The 21,123-nt window shown below is 42.0% G+C and overlaps 1 protein-coding gene across 4 annotated transcripts; it reads right to left on the reverse strand.

Annotated features, from left to right (window-relative positions):
* Nucleotides 1-1,106: 1,106 nt before the first annotated feature.
* Nucleotides 1,107-20,730, reverse strand: MRPS10 (mitochondrial ribosomal protein S10). Of its 4 annotated transcripts, XM_059177962.1 has the most exons (8): nucleotides 20,574-20,645; nucleotides 19,739-19,807; nucleotides 8,949-9,013; nucleotides 8,787-8,859; nucleotides 6,366-6,502; nucleotides 4,598-4,706; nucleotides 3,211-3,300; nucleotides 1,107-2,776 (listed from the first exon to the last, which is right to left on the reverse strand). In XM_059177962.1, the coding sequence occupies exons 2-8, from the start codon at nucleotides 19,760-19,762 to the stop codon at nucleotides 2,696-2,698; spliced, it is 579 nt and encodes a 192-aa protein (XP_059033945.1). In that variant the 5' UTR covers nucleotides 19,763-19,807; nucleotides 20,574-20,645; the 3' UTR covers nucleotides 1,107-2,695. The 4 variants fall into 4 exon arrangements, with proteins under 4 accessions (XP_059033945.1, XP_059033943.1, XP_059033944.1 ...); XM_059177960.1 differs by lacking the exon at nucleotides 19,739-19,807 and having other exon boundaries at nucleotides 20,574-20,730; XM_059177961.1 differs by lacking the exons at nucleotides 19,739-19,807; nucleotides 20,574-20,645 and adding an exon at nucleotides 16,779-16,897.
* Between the last annotated feature and the right edge of the window lie 393 nt (nucleotides 20,731-21,123).

Consider the following 21,123-nt stretch of genomic DNA (forward strand, 5'->3'; position numbering starts at 1 on the left):
TTGCCAGCTGGGTCTTAAACAGTCCCTACAGCATGCAAACACCTGGAGCTTCACGGATTGGTACTGCTGTCCTATAACTGCTACTCTGTAGTGGATGTCTATTATCCCCCGGGACGACGCGAGGTACTGCTCAGCGATCTAATTTAACACTCCTAACCTTAATAAGTAGGTATTGTTTCCTACATTTTCCTAATGAGTAAACTGAGGCTCTGACAGGGTTAATTACTCCACCCAAGTTTAAAGCAGTTAGGGGGTTGAACTCTTACCTGAGGTCTGACTCCAAAGTCTGTGTTTTCTCCACTCTGCTCCTCACTCAAGTTGTGGTAATACTAAGTAATATAATGTAGGAAAGGATCAATGGTAGCTTTAACAAGTAAAAATGCTTTAGGAAATTAGACTACAGGCTGAAAATAACTGCCGTATGTATTTCCTGTGGCATGTTCAAGCAGCCAAAGGAACCTGTCAGTGATTTGCTTTGAAAGCATCAAAACCAGGCCCTGAATGAGTCTATCTGTGGAGGTCTGTCAATAACTTTTTAAACAGATAATAACATTATTTTGTTTAATATAAAAAGAAAATGTATCTCAGATCAGAGAGAACAACAATGAACCCAGGATTACACCTCAGTAAATAAAAACAACCCTCACTTCCTACCTGCCTTGTGGTTTATTCCATCAGGTCCTTTTCTCTCATGACCTCCCTTCCCCAAACGGACAAAATATGGTACTTGGGTATTAATTATGATTTTCGGAATAGGCACTTTTCTCAGGAAACCCAATTTATTTATTTTTTTTTTTTTGTTAAAGATTTTATTTATTTATTTGTAAGAGAGAGAGAGAGAGAGCAAGCACAGGCAGACAGAGTGGAAGGCAGAGTCAGAGGGAGAAGCAGACTCCCTGCGGAGCAAGTAGCCCGATGTGGGACTCGATCCCAGGACGCTGGGATCATGACCTGAGCCGAAGGCAGCTGCTTAACCAACTGAGCCACCCAGGTGTCCCAGGAAACCCAATTTAAAAAGTCCTGTCAGGATGAAGAAATTACCTTGTTTATATCAGGAAGTAGGCTTCAAATATGCCAAATACTTTTGTCAAAGAAAGACCACTAAGTTTTTATTATGTATGTAGTTTATTTGTATATTCACCTTAAAACAAGATTTTAATATGTAATTTGAAGTGCTAAGCAATTTGGTTATAGACTGATTTAGTCGCAAACCAGCTCTTAGGAGATTCATACCTTTGAAAGAGTTCACAAGGACCATCACTGGAGGCAAGTTTGCATAAATCACCTTAGGATACAGTGATTAATACTGTCAGTAAAAAAAGGCTTAAATGATCCATATTTAAGAATTTCTTTTAAAGTAAAAAAAGCTCACAGATTGTGGCTTTGCTAGATACAGTTCTGTTACATCACTCTTGTTTTATTCATTAGTTCTTGAAGTCGAGGCTTAGACCTGGGATAAGCGTGCCTTACACACTCGTGAATGTCACCATTGACCACTGAGTGGGAAACCGAGTGAGGTCACGGGCACAAGACTGTAACTCTTTTCATGTTAATGACAGCACTGGAAGTCTGACGCCTAAGCAGTGTGCATTCAAAGCGCCAATACCTGAAAGTGGGCCGGGGAAAGGGACCCGGGATGCCAGTTTAAGGGGAGAAAAACTGAGAAGTTATAACGACCCCAAAGATAGGAAGGAAACCGCAAAAAGACACAGATCGGATTGTGCTGTAGAAAGGAAACGAATCGCTCCCTTGGCGTTCCTATACCAGCAGTTCCAGCCCATGGTAGCTTTGCCTCTTTCAGGCTTTTAACTCTGATTTAATTTCATGGAAAAGTAGACCTCTCCAAAGAGAAAGAATGCCATTTACCAAAAGAAAGAGGCCTTGTCAACATGGGGTTTATTAAGGAAAAATATTTATCCGTGCCCTGTACAGTTTTCAAAAGCCATTATTTCCATTTACTGTTTGGTATTTTCTACAGTGCTGGTTATAGAGTTAACAAAAGCCTCCTGAGTGAATGACTCACAGGATGAAAAAGGTGATACAGTGATTTCTTGAGAGCTCAGATTCCACAACAGTGAGCCTTCCCAGAGGCCTGGTGAGGGTCTGGGCCACAAGAGGAGTTCAGTGCGTGAAATGCTGCCCACTACATTCATGTTCAAGAACGTCACGCTTAAATGAGGTAAAATTTGGAGGTTACAATCCCCAAACGAGCATTTGCCAGCTAGCATTGCGGTAAATGGGAAGACTTTAACTGTTCGGTGTTAAACTAACCAAGTTAACCGAAGGTTCCTTCTAGGTGGCTCAAAAGGGAAAATGCATAAGGAATATTTCAAAGATTGACTTTCAGATGAAATGATACAGATTAAAATTAGCACGATCTAATCACTGAACAGTAACAGAGTACCAAAATACAAACTCGATTCTCTTGGCGCACAGCAGTCAAAGTGGTTTGCTCACATTTGTTAAAATCAGAACTGAAAGGATGAGTGTACAGAAGAACAGGTCAAGTGGTTTTTCACTCTAGTCCAGTGTATCACTGAAGTTCGGCCCCTTGCTGTGAGCTGATCAGGGCATGTGTGGTCACACAGGCTCCACGGAGCAGTCAGGTAGACTCATGGTCGAGCCTCTCTATCTCAACATACATTTCTGACCTCCTCTTGGGTCAAAGGCCAGCACCAGCAGACTCGCTGAGACTTTAGGACTTGCTTTCTTTTTCTTCTGGTACCGTTTCCCAGACTGGCTCCTTGATGTGTTCTGGTAACTGTTCTAATTTGGTCTAAAAAGAGAAAAACAGAACTATAACATAATGTGGACTTCACTGAACTCTTTGGCCACAGATGGGATTTATTCATTTTGTTCCCTCAAGTCCTCTTGTTTCTTTTTCCCTCTCACTCCCCCTTATCTCTGTGTAGGGCTCTCCAACAAGGAGAAGGAACCTGGACGGTGTACAAAAACACTCTCACACGCATCACTCGGTGATCTCCAGGGACTGCCAATGAATGTGGCCCCTCTGTCCACTACTGCTGAGGGGAAGGGAGACCAGGGACAGCTTGGGGAGGACGTGGGCTGTCGGCACTGCGCAGGGAGGCAAGGACCCCCACCATGGTGGCAACTCAGCCCCCAGTCTGCCTCAGGGGCAGGACAGGGCTGTGAAGTAGCAAAACAGTAATACATACCTCTTGCCAATGGAGCCAGAAATTTAAGTCATACCTTTGTTACTTCCATGGCAACTCCTTCAGGTAAGTTACGCTGAATATATTCCAAGTAGACATCTGCTGTACTTCCAGTTAGATGTTCTAACTAAAATTTCAAATATGAAATTGGTTCATGATATGCTGTTAAAGCAGAAATTTTAAGTTTTTTTTTCTTCTTAAAGTAAAAGCTCTATAGCCTCTTCTTTCGCTATGAAATCTTACATGGAATTCCAGCTTTGTTTGTTTTTAAGACAGAGAGAAAGCGTGAGCACAGGTGAGGGTAGGAGGGGCAGAAGGAGAGGGAAGAGAATCCCGAGCAGGCTCTACGGGCAGGCTCTATGGGCAGCACATAGCCCAGCTTGGGCTTGATCTCATGATCCTGAGACCACGAACTGAGCTGAAATCAAGAATCAGACACTTAACTGATTGAGCCACCCAGATACCTCCAGAATTCCAGCTTAAAAGGAAAAAAGTATTGGGGTATCTGGGTGGCTCAACTGGCTAAGCAACTGCTCTTGGCTCAGGTCATGATTTCAGGCTCCTGGGACTGACCCCACATTGGGCTCCCCACTCAGGAGGGGAGTCTGCTTGTCCCCCTGCAACCCCTCCTCCCTCTGCTCACATACAGATTCTTGCTGATAAATAGATAAAATCTTTAAACATAAATAAATAAATAAATAAAAATAACTAAAAATAAATAAATAAAAAAGATCTTCTGGTTGATTGGAAGGGGCGAGCACAGCACACTGGATACCTTAAAACCAGGGCTCTATGGAACCCAGCCGGCAAGTGTGATTTACCTGCATTTGTTTTCATGACATTTACTAATCATTTACTATGTAACAGGAGGATTCTAAGTGCTTTCAATAAATACCGCATTTAATCCTCACACTAAACTTACGAGATGCATACCAGAATCGCTCATTCCACAGATCGGGGAACTGAGGTGCAGACCACACTGCTGGGACATGCCAGTACTTGGACCTGATTCCAGAACCCTTGCCTCCTTAACCACAAGACCACGCTGACCCGATTGGATGCGCGAACGAGTAACTGATGAATGAAAAACCTTCCTGTTTCCCGTTGTGGACATGGAAAACCCACTAGTGTGTGAGAAGAATCACTAGAACTATGTAGGAACTTAACTAGAATTTATGAAATATAAGCCAAATCCTTCCAAGGTTTCATACTGTATGAAAATTAGCATACCCTGCATTGCTGAGTTGAAGTACAAACTGCTCTGAAGGATGGCTGTGAGTCTCATTTCCTATCATTTACCTTTTCTCCAGTCAAGTCACCAGCTGACAGAAAGTCCACCCAGTCAACGTCAAAGGACAGTTACAGGGTGCTAGTATAAAACCCCGGGCATTTCAAAAACGCTTTAATGTCTGAAATTAACTCACCTCTAAACATCTGTAAAGTGTTCTCATTTCATACTGAACTCTGTGCTTCTTGAAAATATGCACTGATTTGAGAAGAGTAAATCGCTCTATTTTCCTTGGAGGTTCATGTCTGAAAAATCAATGGGCAAACAACATACTAAGCTAAGTGGTGTTAAAACCTGAGTCACCGATAGCAAAGCATAATTCCACAATTTCGTAGGCGGGGCTCATAATTATAGGCATTAGCTACCACTTACAGACTTGCAGCTGTCAAGACTGTCACGCGTTAACAACTGCTGTCATAAAGCTCAGGCCAAAGTAAACACAGCAGACGGCAAGGGGAACAAATATCCCACAGACCCAGAACTGAGCCTTGGCAATGCAAGGGCACAGTGCATGCCTCTGGCTCTTACCCGCCGCCCACCTTAGTCTGGTTTTGGCCAAATGTATGAACTGTGAAGAGTGGAACTAATGTGTTGCTGTGTGTGTTGTTTTAGGGAAATCTGCAAATCTACCAATAACCACGAAACTAAAAAGCCTATTATGGGAAAGGTGTGGGTTCCTTCTGTTTTCTTATAACGCAAGCCTGGCAAAGCCCTAAATGGGCCTTGTTCAGCACCAGAAGGAGCAGGTGACAAAAAAGGTGCAGCAGTGCCCCCCCCCTACCCATGGTTTTGCTTCCAGCAGTTTTAGCCGCCTGTGGCCAACCACAGGCCCGAAGCAGGTAAGTCCTTCTGAAAGAGTCAGTAGGTTAAGAGCAGCCTAACGTACATCACAGTGCCTACAGCACTCAGCTCATTTCGTCTCACTGCCTGGGCAGCTCATCATCTCACATCATCCCAAGGCTGAGTACAGCACAAGAAGGTATTTTGAGAGAGGAAGAGAGAGACGGCATATTCACGTAGCTTTTATTATAGTATATTGTTGCAACTGTTCTATTTCATGACTGGGTATTGTTGTTAATCTCTTCCTGTGCCTAATTTATACATCACTTTAGCACAGGCATATAGGTATAGGAGAAAAAAAACGACATGCAGGATTCAGTGCCCTACCCAGGTCTAGGCACCGGCCGGGGGTGCTGAGTGCCCTCCATGGACAAGGGGGAGACTACTATAGTTATACTTGACCCAGCAGTGATTTCAAGGTCATCTGAAGCTTGCCTTGCTCCTGCGTGAAATGACTAGGTGAGTGATGTTTCCAGAGGTAGTTTTGAAACAATAGCTATTAGCAAAAACCATCAGAGTCTGAAAAGATGAACTTTTCACCTAATTCACCTCCCTGCCCCACGGAGTCTCTAGACATTAGGGCTTCGTGGGTCTCCTTATGTCTGTGCAATTGCTAAAGAAAGGATTTCCTTTATTTTCCTTGTTCACTCGTTCTAGTTTTTAAAAATTCTAGTAGGCAGGAATCCTGATTAGGATAACACAATAAACCTAAACTCTACCCACTATGAGTTTCTATGCTACCTTAAGGCCTTAGACCTAGCTGGAATTAGCACCATTTTTCAGGTTGATCACGTTATAGCAGATAATAGGTCAGATTAGGAAAGATCATACTTACATTTTATTTTTTTAGAAGATTTTATTTATTTATTTGAGACACAGAGAGAGCGAGAGATCATGAGCAGGGGTGGGGTAGAGGTAGAAGCAGACTCCCCGCTGAGCAGAGACTCCCCCCCCACCCCCGCCACCGCCGCAGTGTGGAACTCAATCCCAGGTTCCTGGGATCGTGACCCCAGCAGAAGGCAGACACTTAACCTGATTGAGCCACCCAGGCGCCCCATACTTACACTTTAATAGAGATACCAAGTTCTTTCGCAGCGAGCACTGCAAAATATTCATAACTGTCCAATACAGCCTTATCATGGCCTTTTACTAAAACTGACAGGCGCTTATATAATGTATCTGGTTCATCAGAGATGGTTATCTACAATTTTAAAATCAAAAACAAAAGTTTCAGTTATGGTTCCTCTAGTATTTATAATTGGAAAATTTCATGTATTATTCTCAATTGAACAATTTCAGAGTTTACTAATAAGCGGGGTGAAAAATGCTGAGTAATAGCTTAATACTATTAGCTTAATTACCTAGCTACTTTCACATTCAGATCTCCACAATGACTCCTACAATCCGTTAAAATAAAGTTTAAATCAAAGGACTTTCAAGCAACCTACAAAGTCACTAATGGAACCTTCTAACTTCATAGTTATTGATAATTGATACTGATATTGGTATCTGATCCCAAATACATAATGGGAAAAGATTTTGGGGTCTGTTAACAAAGTAGCCTGGTGAGAAGATCAGAAGATGTGGACTGGGAATTAAACTGCCACTTCCAGCTGAGTAAAAACAGGCAAGTCCCAGGATTTCACTGCATGACAGTTTGCTCATATATAAAATAGGATCATCCTTATGCTAGAGTTCACAGCATTTCTGTGGCCAAAAAATAACAAACACAGATGAAGTGCTTAGAAATTACAAAATGTTGTTACACAAAGGCAAGCTATTGCTATTCATATTTTTACTAGTTTTTTTTCTTTTCGATTTTGTTAGAGCGAGAGTGCACAAAGCAGGGGACAGTGGCAGGCAGAGGGAAAAACAGGCCTCCTGCTAAGCAAGGAGCCCAGTGCAGGACTCAGTCCCAGGACCTTGGGATCATGACCTGAGCTGAAGGCAGACGCTTAACTGAATAAGCCACCCAGGCGTTCCTTATTAGGTTTTATTCATGTATGTTTTGCCTGCCCTAATAGAAAAATTACTCATTTCTAATTAAAATGTTTTGGCACTGACTGTACATTTAATTTCTCCCTCTTCTACTCTAATATTTAAAGATCTTGGGAATAATGGGTCTGACATTTCTGACTTTCTTCCAAGAGATGAATTACATTCACCTTCATTTGTCCATTAGACCAGTAATTTATCTTACTAATCCAATGATTCAGGGTTAAATTACTTCACTCCTGAAAGGAGATCTACTTATTAACCAGGAAGCTACCTAGACATTTACTCTCAATTACCCCAAATACAGTTGCTGGAAGAAGTGACTACGCTGATATTCTGTATCATAACTTGGGGGACTGGGGAAACAGAGTAGAGCTCCAAGATGTGTTTTGACTGGTCCCTGTAGGGCTTTAAATACAGTCTGAATCTGTTGTGATAAAAAAACTCAAGAGATTTTGAATAAAAATTTGGATTTCATGTTAGCTTGGAAAACTTAAGACATCACTAGTCTACATGTCTACAGGCAACATGTGGCTGGAGTAAGTGGTAGCTGTCTCACTTATAAAGGGCATAGCCTATCACTGTGCCCACGCCACCACCTCTCCTTACAGACTTGCCCATGAGAACACCTGGCATGGAGGCCCAGGGTTCGTATGTACTTTCATGGAAAGAGATCCAGTATCTATTCAGTGAAAACAAATCAAAAGAGCAGTACATGATGTATAGCAGAATTCCAGTTTGGTGAGCACATGCATAGAGAGGATGGTTACACACAGAAAAATGTCTAGAAGAAGTCATACCGAATGGTTAACAAGGGATTATTTTTGAGGGATGGAAATGAATAGATCCAGAATTTGTAAGGACTGTTTAAACCACAATTTACACAAAAACTGGGTTGATAAATTATGGTTCTTATTTAAAGGAAATAAGGTTACACAGCTACTTCTAGATTTTCTTTGCCAGTGGTAATGCTCCTCCTTGCTGTGAATAATAAAGGACTGTCCAGGCCCAGCCTCTATGCCTTAAAATGGAAACAAAGACTTGAAGCCTCCAAAAAAAATATTTTCTGTAACATAATATGAAGTATTCTGTACCATTAATTATGACTACTCATCACACTGTGCTGAGCTAAAGCAAAAATCTGCTTCTTCTCACAGTAATTAGTTATTTGGGGTAAATAACCAATTCCCTGACCCCCTGAAAGATGGTATGAGCATGCAGAAATGTCAGAGTACTTCACTCAGGCACACCGTGCCCCTGCCAGTATTCCAGAACAAAACATTTTTGTCCATAAGGTGTTTGGGAAACAGCCTCAAATGAAATACAGAGGAAAATCTATTGCTAATACAGCTCTTTATCAAGAAATAGGAAGTACAAGAGTGCTATGAACTGTGTAAACCTGGCAATTCACAGACCTGTACCCCTGGGGCTAATAATACATTTTATGTTTATTAAAAAAATTTTAAAAAAAAGAAATAGGAAGTACATACCTTAGGTTTGGTCAAATCCTTGGGAATATCAACGTGTAGGTTTGAAAACTGTACCCATTTCATACTGGTAGTGCTACGTGTGGAAACAAAGGAAAAACCTAAGTGATATAGTACAAAAGCCCATTTCCTTATTCAATTTAGCACATCTAATTACATACTTACAGGAGAAAGCCACCATTTCTGGCTGTACTGTTCTTAGAAGGGTTTACAGAAAAATTCCTTGAACCCTAAAAAAGGGGGGGAGCATGTTTTAGAATTAAAGTCAATCCTTAAACATTCAGTTTCCCTTAAAAAAAAAAAAAGAAATCAAAAGATGTACAATCCTTCAAATTAAGGACTATCTCATTATTTCAGATGAAGATACTAGGGTAACTAAAATGCCAGATTAGATTTCATTTAAAAACAAGAGGAGGGGGCGCCTGGGTGGCTCAGTGGGTTGGGCCGCTGCCTTCGGCTCAGGTCATGATCTCAGGGTCCTGGGATTGAGTCCTGCATCGGGCTCTTTGCTCAGCAGGGAGCCTGCTTCCCTCTCTCTCTTTCTGCCTGCCTCTCCGTCTACTTGGGATTTCTCTCTGTCAAATAAATAAATAAAATCTTAAAAAAAAAAAAAAAAAAAAAAACAAGAGGAGGGACGCCTGGGTGGCTCAGTGGGTTAAGCCTCTGCCTTCTGCTCAGGTCATGATCTCAGGGTCCTGGGATTGGGCCCTACATCGGGCTCTCTGCTCAGCAGGAGGCCTGCGTCCTCCTCTCTCTCTGTCTGCCTCTCTGCCTACTTGTGATCTCTGTCTGACAAATAAATAAAATCTTTAAAAAAAAAAAAAAAAGAGGACAACGAAAGAGTTGGTAATCAAAATAAATTCTCAGAATACGACAGCATCTATCTCTCTTAAAGCTTAGATTAAGAACTTTTTAAAAAAGCACTTTACACAGACACACATAAGCAATTCTCACACTGAAAGAACATCTATGATTTTAAGTATGTGGACATCAAGGAAAAAGTGACTTCATTTTCCCATTTTTTTTAATAGATTAAATGTACTACAATATAATACTTACCTTGCCTATTTCTGAGCAAGTCTCTTTTTAATTTATTTATAAGAATTGAAGTAAGAATTCTAAAGTACCCTTTTTGCAAAGCTTTCATACATCTTTCTACTGTAAGTTTCTTGGCTTGGCTGGGAGATTTATAAATAAACTGAAATACAGTGAAACACACATCACCTTACACCACTGCTGTACCTCATACTCCCAACAATCCAGCCTTTCCACATCCTTTATTGTCAGCTCCCTCTGGTGGACAAAACTTCTAGCTGCAGGACACCTGTGGCACTATATCTAATAATGTAATTTGCCATCTGTTTCCCCCTTGAGCTTTCCTGATTTAAAAATGTAACCTGGGAGGGGTGCTGGGTGGCGTAGTCAATGAAGCATCCGACTCTTGGTTTTGGCTCAGGTTATGATCTCAGGTTATAAGATCCCAGCCCTCTGTGGGACTGTGTATTCAGCAGAAAGTCAGCTTAAAACACTCTCCCCTCTGCCCCTCTACCCCATGCTTGCTCGATCTCTTTCTCTAAAATAAATAAATAAATAATTTTAAAATAAATTTTATTTATTTATTTGAGAGAGAGAAAGCAAGACAGATCAGAGGGAGAGAGAGAAGCAGACTCCCCACTGAGCAGAGAGCCCAATGTGGGGCTCAATTCCAGGACCTTGAGATTATGATCTGAGCCCAAGGCAGATGCTTTACCGAATGAACCACCCAGGCACCCCAATAAATAATTAAAGCACCACAGGTCTGGGCACCTGGGTGGCTCAGGCAGTTAAACATCTAACTCTTGATTTTGGCCCCCCCTCTCTTACAAAAGGAGGGGGCACAGATCTAAGCAATAGGACACTTTCCAGTCATATTCTCCAAGTACAAACCTCTGCTTTTAAAAGTTGGAGCTTAGGGATGCCTGGGTGGCGCAGTGGGTTAAGCGTCTGCCTTCAGCTCAGGTCATGATCTCATGGTCCTGGGATCAAATCAAGCCCCACATCAGGCTCCCAGCTCAGCGGGCAGCCTGCTGCTCCCCCTGCTTGTACTCACTCTCTGACAAATAAATAAAATCCTTTAAAAAAAAAGTGCTGTTATAACCACAAATCAACTTTTTACGAGACCAGTGCTCTAACCCCTGAGCTACGGAGCCCACAAATCAACTTTTTAAAAAAATATTTATTTTATTTATCTGGGTGGAGGGGCAGGAGAGGGAGAGAGAATCTCAAGCTGACATTGCACTGAGTGTGGAGCCTGATATGGGGCTCAATCTAACGACCCTGAGATCCTGACCTGAGCAGAAACCAAGAGTTGGATGCTTAATGGACTGTACCACCCGGGTGTACCCAACAGGAAAAGATGTTCACTGAATCTTCTACAAGAAATGATTACCTCTTGCAACTCAGACAATGAAAAACCATCACTCTGAACTCTTGTTTTTCACTGGACTTTCAAAACCCCTCCCAACTTCTTCCTTTTTCTCCAAAAAATATTTCTCTTCTTTGTTTCTGGGACTTGTCCATGGTTTTGCAATAACTTGCATGTCCCAAACTCCAATTTTCTGCCATTCCCAAATAAACCAAATAACTTTCATTTTTAAGGTTAACATTATTTGGTGATCAGAGTGGGATCCAGGGCGCCTCGGTGGCTCAGTGGGTTAAAGCCTCTGCCTTCGGCTCAGGTCATGATCCCCAGGTCCTGGAATCGAGTCCCGCATCAGGCTCTCTGCTCAGCAGGGAACCTGCTTCCTCCTCTCTCTCTGCCTGCTTGTGATCTCTGTCTGTCAAATAAATAAATAAAATCTTAAAAAAAAAAAAAGAAGAAGAAGAAGTGGGATCCAGAAATATTCAATAACTTCGAGGCTGATGAGCAAACAGGTGCTAGGGCACACAGAGCCAATGAAGTTCACTGTTCTCTTACCAACCCTGGAGTTGGAGGCTCTTTTTCCTGGACTTCGAGCTCTACTCTCTGCGTTTTGAGCTCTCCAGGATCTGTTTCAAGACTCTGTCCTTTCAGAGAGTGCTGGTCTGACCTTTGGACTGACTTCTCTTTGGAACCAGACAGTTCCTATTGGAACTGTGCCTACTTGGAATGGAAGTGTGTTAGTTTTGGTCCACCTCCTTTCCAGAAATGTGCTGTTCCTATTGGTTCCGTGCTGGCCTTTGGTCCAATTCCTTTGGAACTTAGATGTTCCTGTTGAAACTGTGCTGTTGAGGAATTTTTCTTTTTTTACTCTAGAGAAAAACCTCTAAGAAACAGGATCCCCGTCATTAAAATGATTTGAGGGCAGCTCCCCTTCTGAAACACTAGTGGTTTTATGTTTAAAAGCTGTGGTTCTTCCTCCTGACCATCTCTAACTGTAGTTACTGACTTAATCAAAAGAAATTTAGAATGTCAATGGACATTATGGGGAACTTCTGATTTCCTCCCAACTAAACCAGGCAGCTAAGTCTCCAAAACTGTCAAAACTGAATAGGATGCCTATTTTGATTGGTATCTTAGAGCTTCTAAACACTATCATGGAATCTAAAATAGCCTCTCCACAAAATACAATTTCTAGACTAACTGCAGCAAAGATAAAAAGGCTCCTGAGATCTGAGGGATGCCCTCCCTGCCCAACTCCCAGGACTGTGGCAACTACTTTATGCTCAGCAGCGCCCCCCCCCGCCCCCGGGTGTCATCACCCTCCTTCTCCTTGTGACGCCTCCAGCTCCTCCACACCCTCAACTTCCCTGTTCTAATTCTCCCACCAAACTTTCTTTTGCATCTGAACCTCAGCCTGCTCCGTCCTCTACTGAACCTATCAAAATCTGCCCCTTTAAAGTTAAATCTTTTTACTTTAAAAAAATTTTTTTTCTTTTTTGAGAACATGCATGTGCCCAAGTGAGGGAAGGGGCAGAGGGAGAGAATCTCAAGCAGACTTCCTGATACGGAGCTTGATCTCACAACTCTGAGATCACGACCTGAGCCGAAATCAAGGTGGACATTTAACTGCCTGAGCCACCTAGGTGCCCCTAAAGTTAAAATCTTCTGAGGATCCAAATAAAACCCAAATTTCTTATGTTCTCTAGAATGATGCTGAATTGAGAGCCACAGTTGAAGTTTCCTGTAGTGACTGAGAACCCCCACAGGTTTGCAGGAAGCATTTCACATAGTTATTCAAACTTACCAACCTGGTTTCTCAGATTTTTTAGAAATTAGTCCATATGCATGTTGATGAGGGCTAAGCCAAATATTGGCTGTAGCTAGCCCGATGGGAATATCTCGAAAGGAATTTAGAGAAACAGATCCCTAACTTTTGCTAAGATGCTAGAACATTTGCTGGAAATCTCCACCAAGCAATTACACTAGCTTTTCCTAAGCCTGTTAAATGGACCAAAGTTCAGTCTCGCATACAAAAGCCTGATGAACCTCTTCATGGCTACTGTAATTGATTTCAGATTATTTTCAAAGAAAATTCTGGTCTTCTTTTTCATGTTGAATCCATCAGAGTAGCATTTAGCTATGTTTCTTAATGGGCTGAACTGGGCTAACTCTTTTAGGTAAATAAAACCAAGATGGAGTGGGAAACTGCGTCCACTCCTGATTTAGTTAATTTGGCAAACCAGCTTGCTAGTACCCTAGGGCAGTCACCTAAAAGACCACTAAAATTCTTAACTTTCTTTCCATCTTCTTCTTCTTTTTTTTTTTTTTTAAGTAGGCTCCATGTCCAGCATGGAGCCCAATGCAGGGCCTGAACTCATGACCCCAAGATCAAGATCTGAGCTGAGATCAAGATTTGGACAGTTACCCGACTGAGCCACTCAGGCATCCCTAAATTCTTAATTTTCAACTCTAACAAATGAAGGTCCTTAAACAAACCAAAAACTTTCTCGTTTCTGCTATCATTGCAAAAAGCCAGAACACTGGGAAAAAGGTTACCATCATAAGTGCTCCAGGTGTCTTCAGCCCTCTACAGCCAGCCTTTCCAATGGCTACGAGGAACTATAGGGGCTCCTCCCCAAAATCCCTCTTGATTGGCTCAGAGAAACCACTGTTCAGTTCAGAAAGAAAATCTTTGTCCTTACTGACACCAGAACTACACTACCGCAAAGCAGTTCCTCCCTGCCTTACAGTTCTAAAATGGTTCAAACAACTCTCTAATGAACTTCACCAGTTTCCTGTCTCTGAACCAGTTCCTGTTGGTCTAGGTCCACTGGGAGATACAAACCCTTTTCTCCTTAGTTCCTCTGCTCCTAGTCATTTATTGGGCTAAGACTTTAAAAAAAATTTTATTTATTCATTTTAGAGAGAGAAAGATACAGAGACACAGCATGAGCAGGGGGAGAGGCAGATGCCCTGCTGAGCCAGAAGCCCAACCCCGGACTTGATCGAAGGACCTAGAGATCATGAGCTGAGCTAAAGGCAGAAGGGAGTTGGGGTAAATTGGAAGGGGAGGTGAATCATGAGAGACTATGGACTCTGAAAAACAAACTGAGGGGTTTGGAGTGGCGGGGGGGGGGTGGGAGGTTGGGGTACCAGGTGGTGGGTATTATAGAGGGCACGGATTGCATGGAGCACTAGATGTGGTGAAAAAATAATGAATACTGTTTTTCTGAAAATAAATAAATTGAAAAAATAAAAAAATAAAAATAAAAAATAAATAAAGGCAGATGCTTAGCCATCTGAGCGACCCAGGTGCCCCTGGGGCAGGACTTTTTCTTTTTTAAAGATTTTACTTATTTATTTAAAAGACAGAGACCACAAACAGGCAGAGAGGCAGACAGAGAGGAAGGGAAGGAGGCTCCCCGCTGAGCAGAGAGCCCGATGTAGGGCTCGATCCCAGGACCCTGGGATCATGACCTGAGCCGAAGGCAGAGGCTTTAACCCACTGAGCCACCCAGGTGCCCTGGGCCAGGACTTTTTAAAAATAAATGTATCATGCTGGAATTCCTTTCTCCCAAAAGGGAAATAATTCTAGAATTTGATAGTAGTAATCAAAATGGCCAACAAGGTGGATTAAATGACCTTTTGACATCTTTTATTTGCTCCATGTCTGTTAGCACTGTGGCTGCATCTGGCGACAGTTTGTCCTTACTGGCACAAATCCTCTTTCTGTACAAAATCCTCAACTGATAGGTAGAATCTACAGAGTACTTCCCATAAAGATTCAAACAGATCCCTCAACCCTCTCCCCAGAATTGATGAATACCTTATAAATAAAGAAGCCCCGGAGGGCATCAAGCCTGTAACAGCAGATTACAAAGCTCAGGGCCTTATTATCCCCGGCACTAGTCCTAGTTACTACCTACCCCTTTTGACCTGTGAGAAAACCCAATGGCCAAGGATGGAGGTTTGTCTACGGCCTCTGAACAATACACTGTTATCCCTGGCACCCTGTTGTTCCTAACCCCCACATGCTGCTGATAACCATTCCCAATGAAAGCAAATTTTTCACTGTAACTGAAAGGCAGAGTGTATTTTTTAGTATTCCAGTTGGTAAGGATAGCCAGTATCTTTTTGCTTCCACTTGGGAAGGTTGTAAAGATACCTGGACAGTAAGGCCTCAGAGTTGCACAGAGTCCTTACTTTTCACCAACCTTAAAAACAGATTTGGATGACTAAGTTTTCTGTAGGCTCTACCTTGTTATGTAGGTGATTTGCCTTTCTGTTGCCCTTCTCAAATCTCTTCTCAGTAAGATAGCATCTACCTACTAAAGCTTTTGGCTTGGGCCTTAAAAGGAACACAAAGCCAACAAAGGGAAAAACTGCAATTTGCTCAAACCCAGGTTCAATACTCAGAGCACCTATCTCAGATCAAGAACTACATTTGGATCCAGGGAGGACTCATACCATCTTGAACTTCCCCAAACCTAAAAAGAAGTGCCAATTACAAGGTCTTCGTGGACTGGCTGGCTGCTGTTGAAATTGGATTTGGAAACTTCTTCTATGGCTCACTCTCTATATGCTTTACTAAAAAACAAACAAACAAACAAACAAACAAACAAATCCCAATCCTATCATTTGGAAAAATCAAGAAGACAAAACTTTTGGGACTTTAATAAAGCCCTCTGCCCTCAGACATCCTAATTACCAACTTCCCTTTACTCTTTGTACGTGGAAGGGAAAGGAACACCCTTGCGAGTACTCATCCCAAAACACAGTGACCATGATGGACCCATCGGATACTGTAGTCAATAACCAGACCCTGTAGCAAGATATTCCACTAACTTCTGAGCCATTCCCGCCACTGCACTTAATTAAGGCCACTGAATAAAAAAAATCAAGGGATTCCCCTTTAACTATCCTTGAATTTTGGCTAAGGGTAAAGCTGCAAATTTATACCAACAGTCAGTATGTCTCTGGGGTAGTTTGTAATTTTGGAATGTTAGAAAGCAGTCAATAAGTTTCCTGGGACACCTGAGTGGCTCAGATGGTTAAGCATCTGCCTTTGGCTCAGGTCAAGATCTTCATGTCCTGAGATCAAGCCCCACGTCAGGCTCCTAGCTCAGTGGGGAGTCTCCTTCTCCCTCTCAGTCTTTCCCCCTGCTTGTGCTCTTTCTGTCTCTCTCAAATGGATAAATAAAAAAATCTTAAAAAAAAAAAAAGTTTCCTAATCTCCAATTTATCCCCATGATAAATTAATAACATTTCCTATTTCCAATTTATTCAATACCATACTTTGGCTGGCTGCTGTTACTAAGGTTCCCAGGCATTCCAGACTCAACTCCCTGGGCACCAAACGAAACCACCTCACTACTACTTTCAACAAAAATACTGCTTTCAAAGAAATCAAAAGCCAAACCTCTGTCATGGTCCAAAGGGATGTTCCCCAAAATGATAACCTGGAAAAATTAAGCAGAGATACCCAACAATTGGTCCCAGAGAGGGAAAAACAGTATCAGAAAGAGAGTAATTATTGGCTTGATAAAAACAGAACTGTGGGGCGCCTGGGTGGCTCAGTGGGTTAAAGCCACTACCTTCGGCTCATGATCCCGGAGTCCTGGGATTGAGCCCCGCATCGGGCTCTCTGCTCAGCAGGTAGCCTGCTTCCTCCTCTCTCTCGACCTGCCTCTCTGCCCATTTGTGATCTCTGTCAAATAAATAAATAAAATCTTAAAAAAAAAAAAAAAAGAGAGAGACAACTGTAGTTTGGACCAAATAACAATATGACCTTACCAGAAATTCTAACATTCCCACTATTAAACACTGCACATGCATTAAACCATTGGTCTACTGACAAAATGACAGCATCACTAACTAATATTTATGGGGGAATTTTTTTCTTTAAGAGAGAGAGCATGGGGAAAGGAGAATGGGGAAAGTCAAAAGTAGAGGGAGAGAGAGTCTTTTTTTTTTTTTTTAAAGATTTTATTTATTTATTTGACAGACAGATCACAAGTAGGCAGAGAGGCAGGAGGAAGCAGGCTCCCTGCTGAGCAGAGAGCCAATGCAGGGCTTGATCCCAAGACCCTGGGATCATGACTTGAGCTGAAGGCAGAGGCTTTAACCCACTGAGCCACCCAGGCGCTATGGGGAAATATTAGTAAGGGCGCAAAAAATATCTACCTCACTCATCCCACCTGTCCAAAGTGCAATGGAAAGAAATCTATTCGCAAGAATTTCACAGTAGTCCCCCACCTCATGGATATAAATATGCTTTAGTCATGGTTTGTACATTTCTCACTGAACTAAAGCTTTTCCTTATAGACAGGCCACAGCTTCTTCTGTGGCTAAAATTCTGTTAGAAAGGATTATTCCTACTGGGGAACCCCTCTTGAACTTCAGAGTGATTGGGGAACCCACGTTACTAGTCAGGTGCTTTTAACAAGTCTGTGCTGTTTGGCTGGTTTTATAACACTTTCATTGTATATATACCATCTTCAGTCCTCAGGGTTAGTTAAACTCACTAATGGTACTATTAAGATTCAACTGGCAAAATTTGTAGAGACTCTCCCAATACCTTGGCTGAGAATCCTTCTGAATCTCAGATCCACCCACTCTGGAACTCAGACTCTCACTCTCTGAGCTAGTCACAGGATGCCCAATGTACCTAGTCCCTGCCTCCTTGACTCACAACTAATAAAAGGATATATACTTCATATTATAAAGGCCTAATTATTTCTATTAAAAACTACCATCCTTTGGTCGAGGAATCTCTTCACAGTGCATTCCTGGGAGAGAGACCTTAATCATCACACCATGCAACCTGGAGATTTCATCTACTGGAAAAGATACGTCCAGAAAGACTCCCTTTAACCTTGCTGGAAGGGACCTCATCGGCTACTGCTAACCAACCCTTGTGCTCTGAACTCCAAGGGACAGACTGCTGAGTTCACATGACACATCTTAAAAAAGATCAAACACTGACTGGACCTGCCCACCATCTGATGAACTAAAAGTAAAGATTTCCCAAAACTCAAGTAGATGAATTTGAAGAAACAGCTTTTTAAAGATGTCCAGGCCAGGCCTGTATACCTTTTCCCATTTACTTCTACTACCTCTTTTGTGGAAAGAAAATGCCCTTGTCTACATTTTGCAAACCCTTGTGAAAGGGGGAAACCTCTTCCTTTGATTATGACCTTTTGAAAACAGCCGCATCATGATCCTAGGTCAAAAACACCTTCCAGGGGCACCCGGGTGGCTCAGTGGGTTGAGCCGCTTCCTTCGGCTCGGGTCGTGATCTCAGGGTCCTGGGATCCCGCATCGGGCTCTCCGCTCAGCGGGGAGCCTGCTTCCCTCTCTCTCTCTCTGCCTACTTGTGATCTTTCTCTGTCAAATAAATAAATAAAATCTTTAAAACAAACAAACAAACAAACAAAAAAACCTTCCACATGCTTTTTCTGAAGGGTGAGACAGTTCAGCATTCACAAGTCTCCTGTTCATCCGGACTCTTAACTGACTCTGGCATCTTATCCAAATTCACAATCTCTGAATTTGCAACCTTATGTGCTGTATTATTGGATGACATTTGGTTCCAAACAGTTCTTTTGGGATAACAATAGTGCTTTCATTTATCTTTGAAGTTTTACTATTTTTGTAAAAAGTTCATTAGCTATTAGCTTCATGTTTATGACTACACTGTATCTTCCCAAATGCACTCAGTTATTTCTTTCAGAGTGATCTTACAGCCTTCACTATTTTGTCTTCATGGCTACATGAAGCAGGGACTTAGGTTTGCCTTTGTAGGGGTAACTTTCCTCCCCTAACTTGGAATAAGTGCCACTAAATATTTCAGTTGGCTACCTCCAGACTTAGGGCAGAACCATCATATAATCTGAAATTGTTACACTTATTTTGTTTTGTGTAATTATTTAAGTTTTGTACTTAGCCTGTCCAACTTTTGTAAAAACGATGTAACCAATAAGATGATCTCCAGTGCTCATAAGCTTGATAATGTCTTGACAGATGGAAATGCCTGAGCATTTTCCCTGCCACCCCTCCTTGTTACTTGAATGAGACCTCAGTAAGTTACCAATCTATAGCTTCCCTCAGACATAAAACATGGCAACCAGGAAAAGTCCTTCCTGACACGGAGGGACACAACCACTAAACATGGAAACCTGACTCCCCAATCAGCAATGCTTTTGGAGAAAGATCTTAATCAAAAGGAGATGTAAAAATGAAGGGAAACCTCACTCAAGTAGAGCTGGCGGATTAAAGGGGGACCCACACTACTTAAAATCAATTACAGGAAGAACTGCCAATTACAGGCCTCAAGAGAAGAATCATCAACAGAAAAGAAAGATCAATTACAGGCCCCAACAGAAGAAGACCTACACTGAATCTTCTACAAGAAACTGACCACCCTGCAATTCAGCCAAGGAGAAACCACCTTCACCCTGAACTCTTGCTTTTCTCCAATGGACTTCCATTCAAAACAGTCCCTCCTATGTACTTCCTTCTTTGTAAAGAAATAAGGCTTTATCTGCGGACTTACCATTAGTTTTGCCATAGCTTGCATGTCCGAAATTGCAATTCTGTTAATTCCTGAATAAACTCATTTTTGCTGGTAAAGTAAGTTTTATTTTTAAAGTTAACAAGAGACTTACAACAGAAAACACAGCCACTCTTATAACAAACCCTGAAAAACTTAGTTATCGCTCCATAAAAAAGTTAATAAGCATAAGCTAACTTTATTTTTAAATGAATAAGTATTTTTAAGACTCTCAGTTTGATTTTCTAGTAAGCTACATAACCATAGCTAAAACCCACAAACACAAAAGCTCTTTGGAGTCCTCAACCACTTTTAAAATGTTACAGGGGTAGTGAGACTCAATATTTTGAGAATGACTGCTTAAGTTTTTGCTTTGTCTCCAGAGAACGGCAGAGAATCCTTAACCCATTCCTAAGACTTCAGCGACTCTCATCTAATCTCACAACTTCCAGATATCAGAAAAACATCACAATTTGGTTCCATGAGAGGTCTAAGACCTTGCACCAGTTCAGCCCCTAATTTTACCGAGGCAATCATTCTCTGAGCTTCAGTTTATTTTGTAAACCTGAAAGCAGGGGTTTGAAACATATGCTGTTCAATATTCTTTCCAGCTCTGACATACTGTGATTCTTGTTCCCGTTTTTGTCCTGAATCTTATGTTTTACCCCGTGAGAGAATACGAAATAAAACCAGCCGCTTTCTCGCCACTTTCCGGCAAAGCCCCACGATGAGGAATAAATATCGGAGAAAATTCCAGATGGCCACAACGACATCTGGCAATCAGATTTTGTGGCTACTAACATGTTAGCTGGCTTAGCACCCCCAGCCCGCCAGGTACCTGCCAGAGACGCCGGCACATGGAGCCGAGCGCTCCCCGCGCCGCCATCTTGCCTCCAAGGCCTCCCAAAACGGCATCCGGGGTCACGGCAGCGCCCTCAGGCCATAGAGTTTCCGCTAAAGGAGAGAGTGTAGCCTTGTGTTCCGGCACAGAAACAACCATAGAGACTTTATTCCATGCTTTTTGAGGGTGGGACTGATAATACGGCTGGCTTCCCTAGGGTTGGCTGACTAGCCGATGCTCCGTATTGATAACATTGCATCAACCCATGTCTAGATTGTTACCAAGTTCCTTAAATGTTTCCTCTTCAAATCCTGTTTGCCTTATGTAGTTCCTGTTTTGTTGGAGGCAACATAATACATGCTTTGAAAAATATATGTTAATATATTAGCAGCAATTATTTCTGGGTAGTGGATTATCAATGGTTAATTTATTTTCCTATTTCTGCATTTTAAAAAAAAATTTAACAAAATTTGTATTTCATTAACAAGAAAAAGTACCAGGGGTGCCTTGCTAGCTGGGTCAGTGGAGCGTGTGTCTCTTGATTTCA

The sequence above is a fragment of the Mustela lutreola genome, chromosome 6 (assembly GCF_030435805.1).
Source record: "Mustela lutreola isolate mMusLut2 chromosome 6, mMusLut2.pri, whole genome shotgun sequence".
Lineage (NCBI taxonomy): Eukaryota > Metazoa > Chordata > Mammalia > Carnivora > Mustelidae > Mustela > Mustela lutreola.

Excerpts from the sequence above, each read along its gene's own strand:
- MRPS10 (XM_059177960.1), bottom strand. The coding sequence starts at position 20,621 with ATGGCGGCGCGGGGAGCGCTCGGCTCCATGTGCCGGCGTCTCTGGCAG. Across the intron at positions 6,503-8,786 it reads AGGATTTGACCAAACCTAAG|ATAACCATCTCTGATGAACC; the intron begins GTATGTACTTCC and ends TTAAAATTGTAG. Across the intron at positions 4,707-6,365 it reads CTTGGTATCTCTATTAAAGT|ACATGAACCTCCAAGGAAAA; the intron begins GTAAGTATGGGG and ends TTGATTTTTCAG.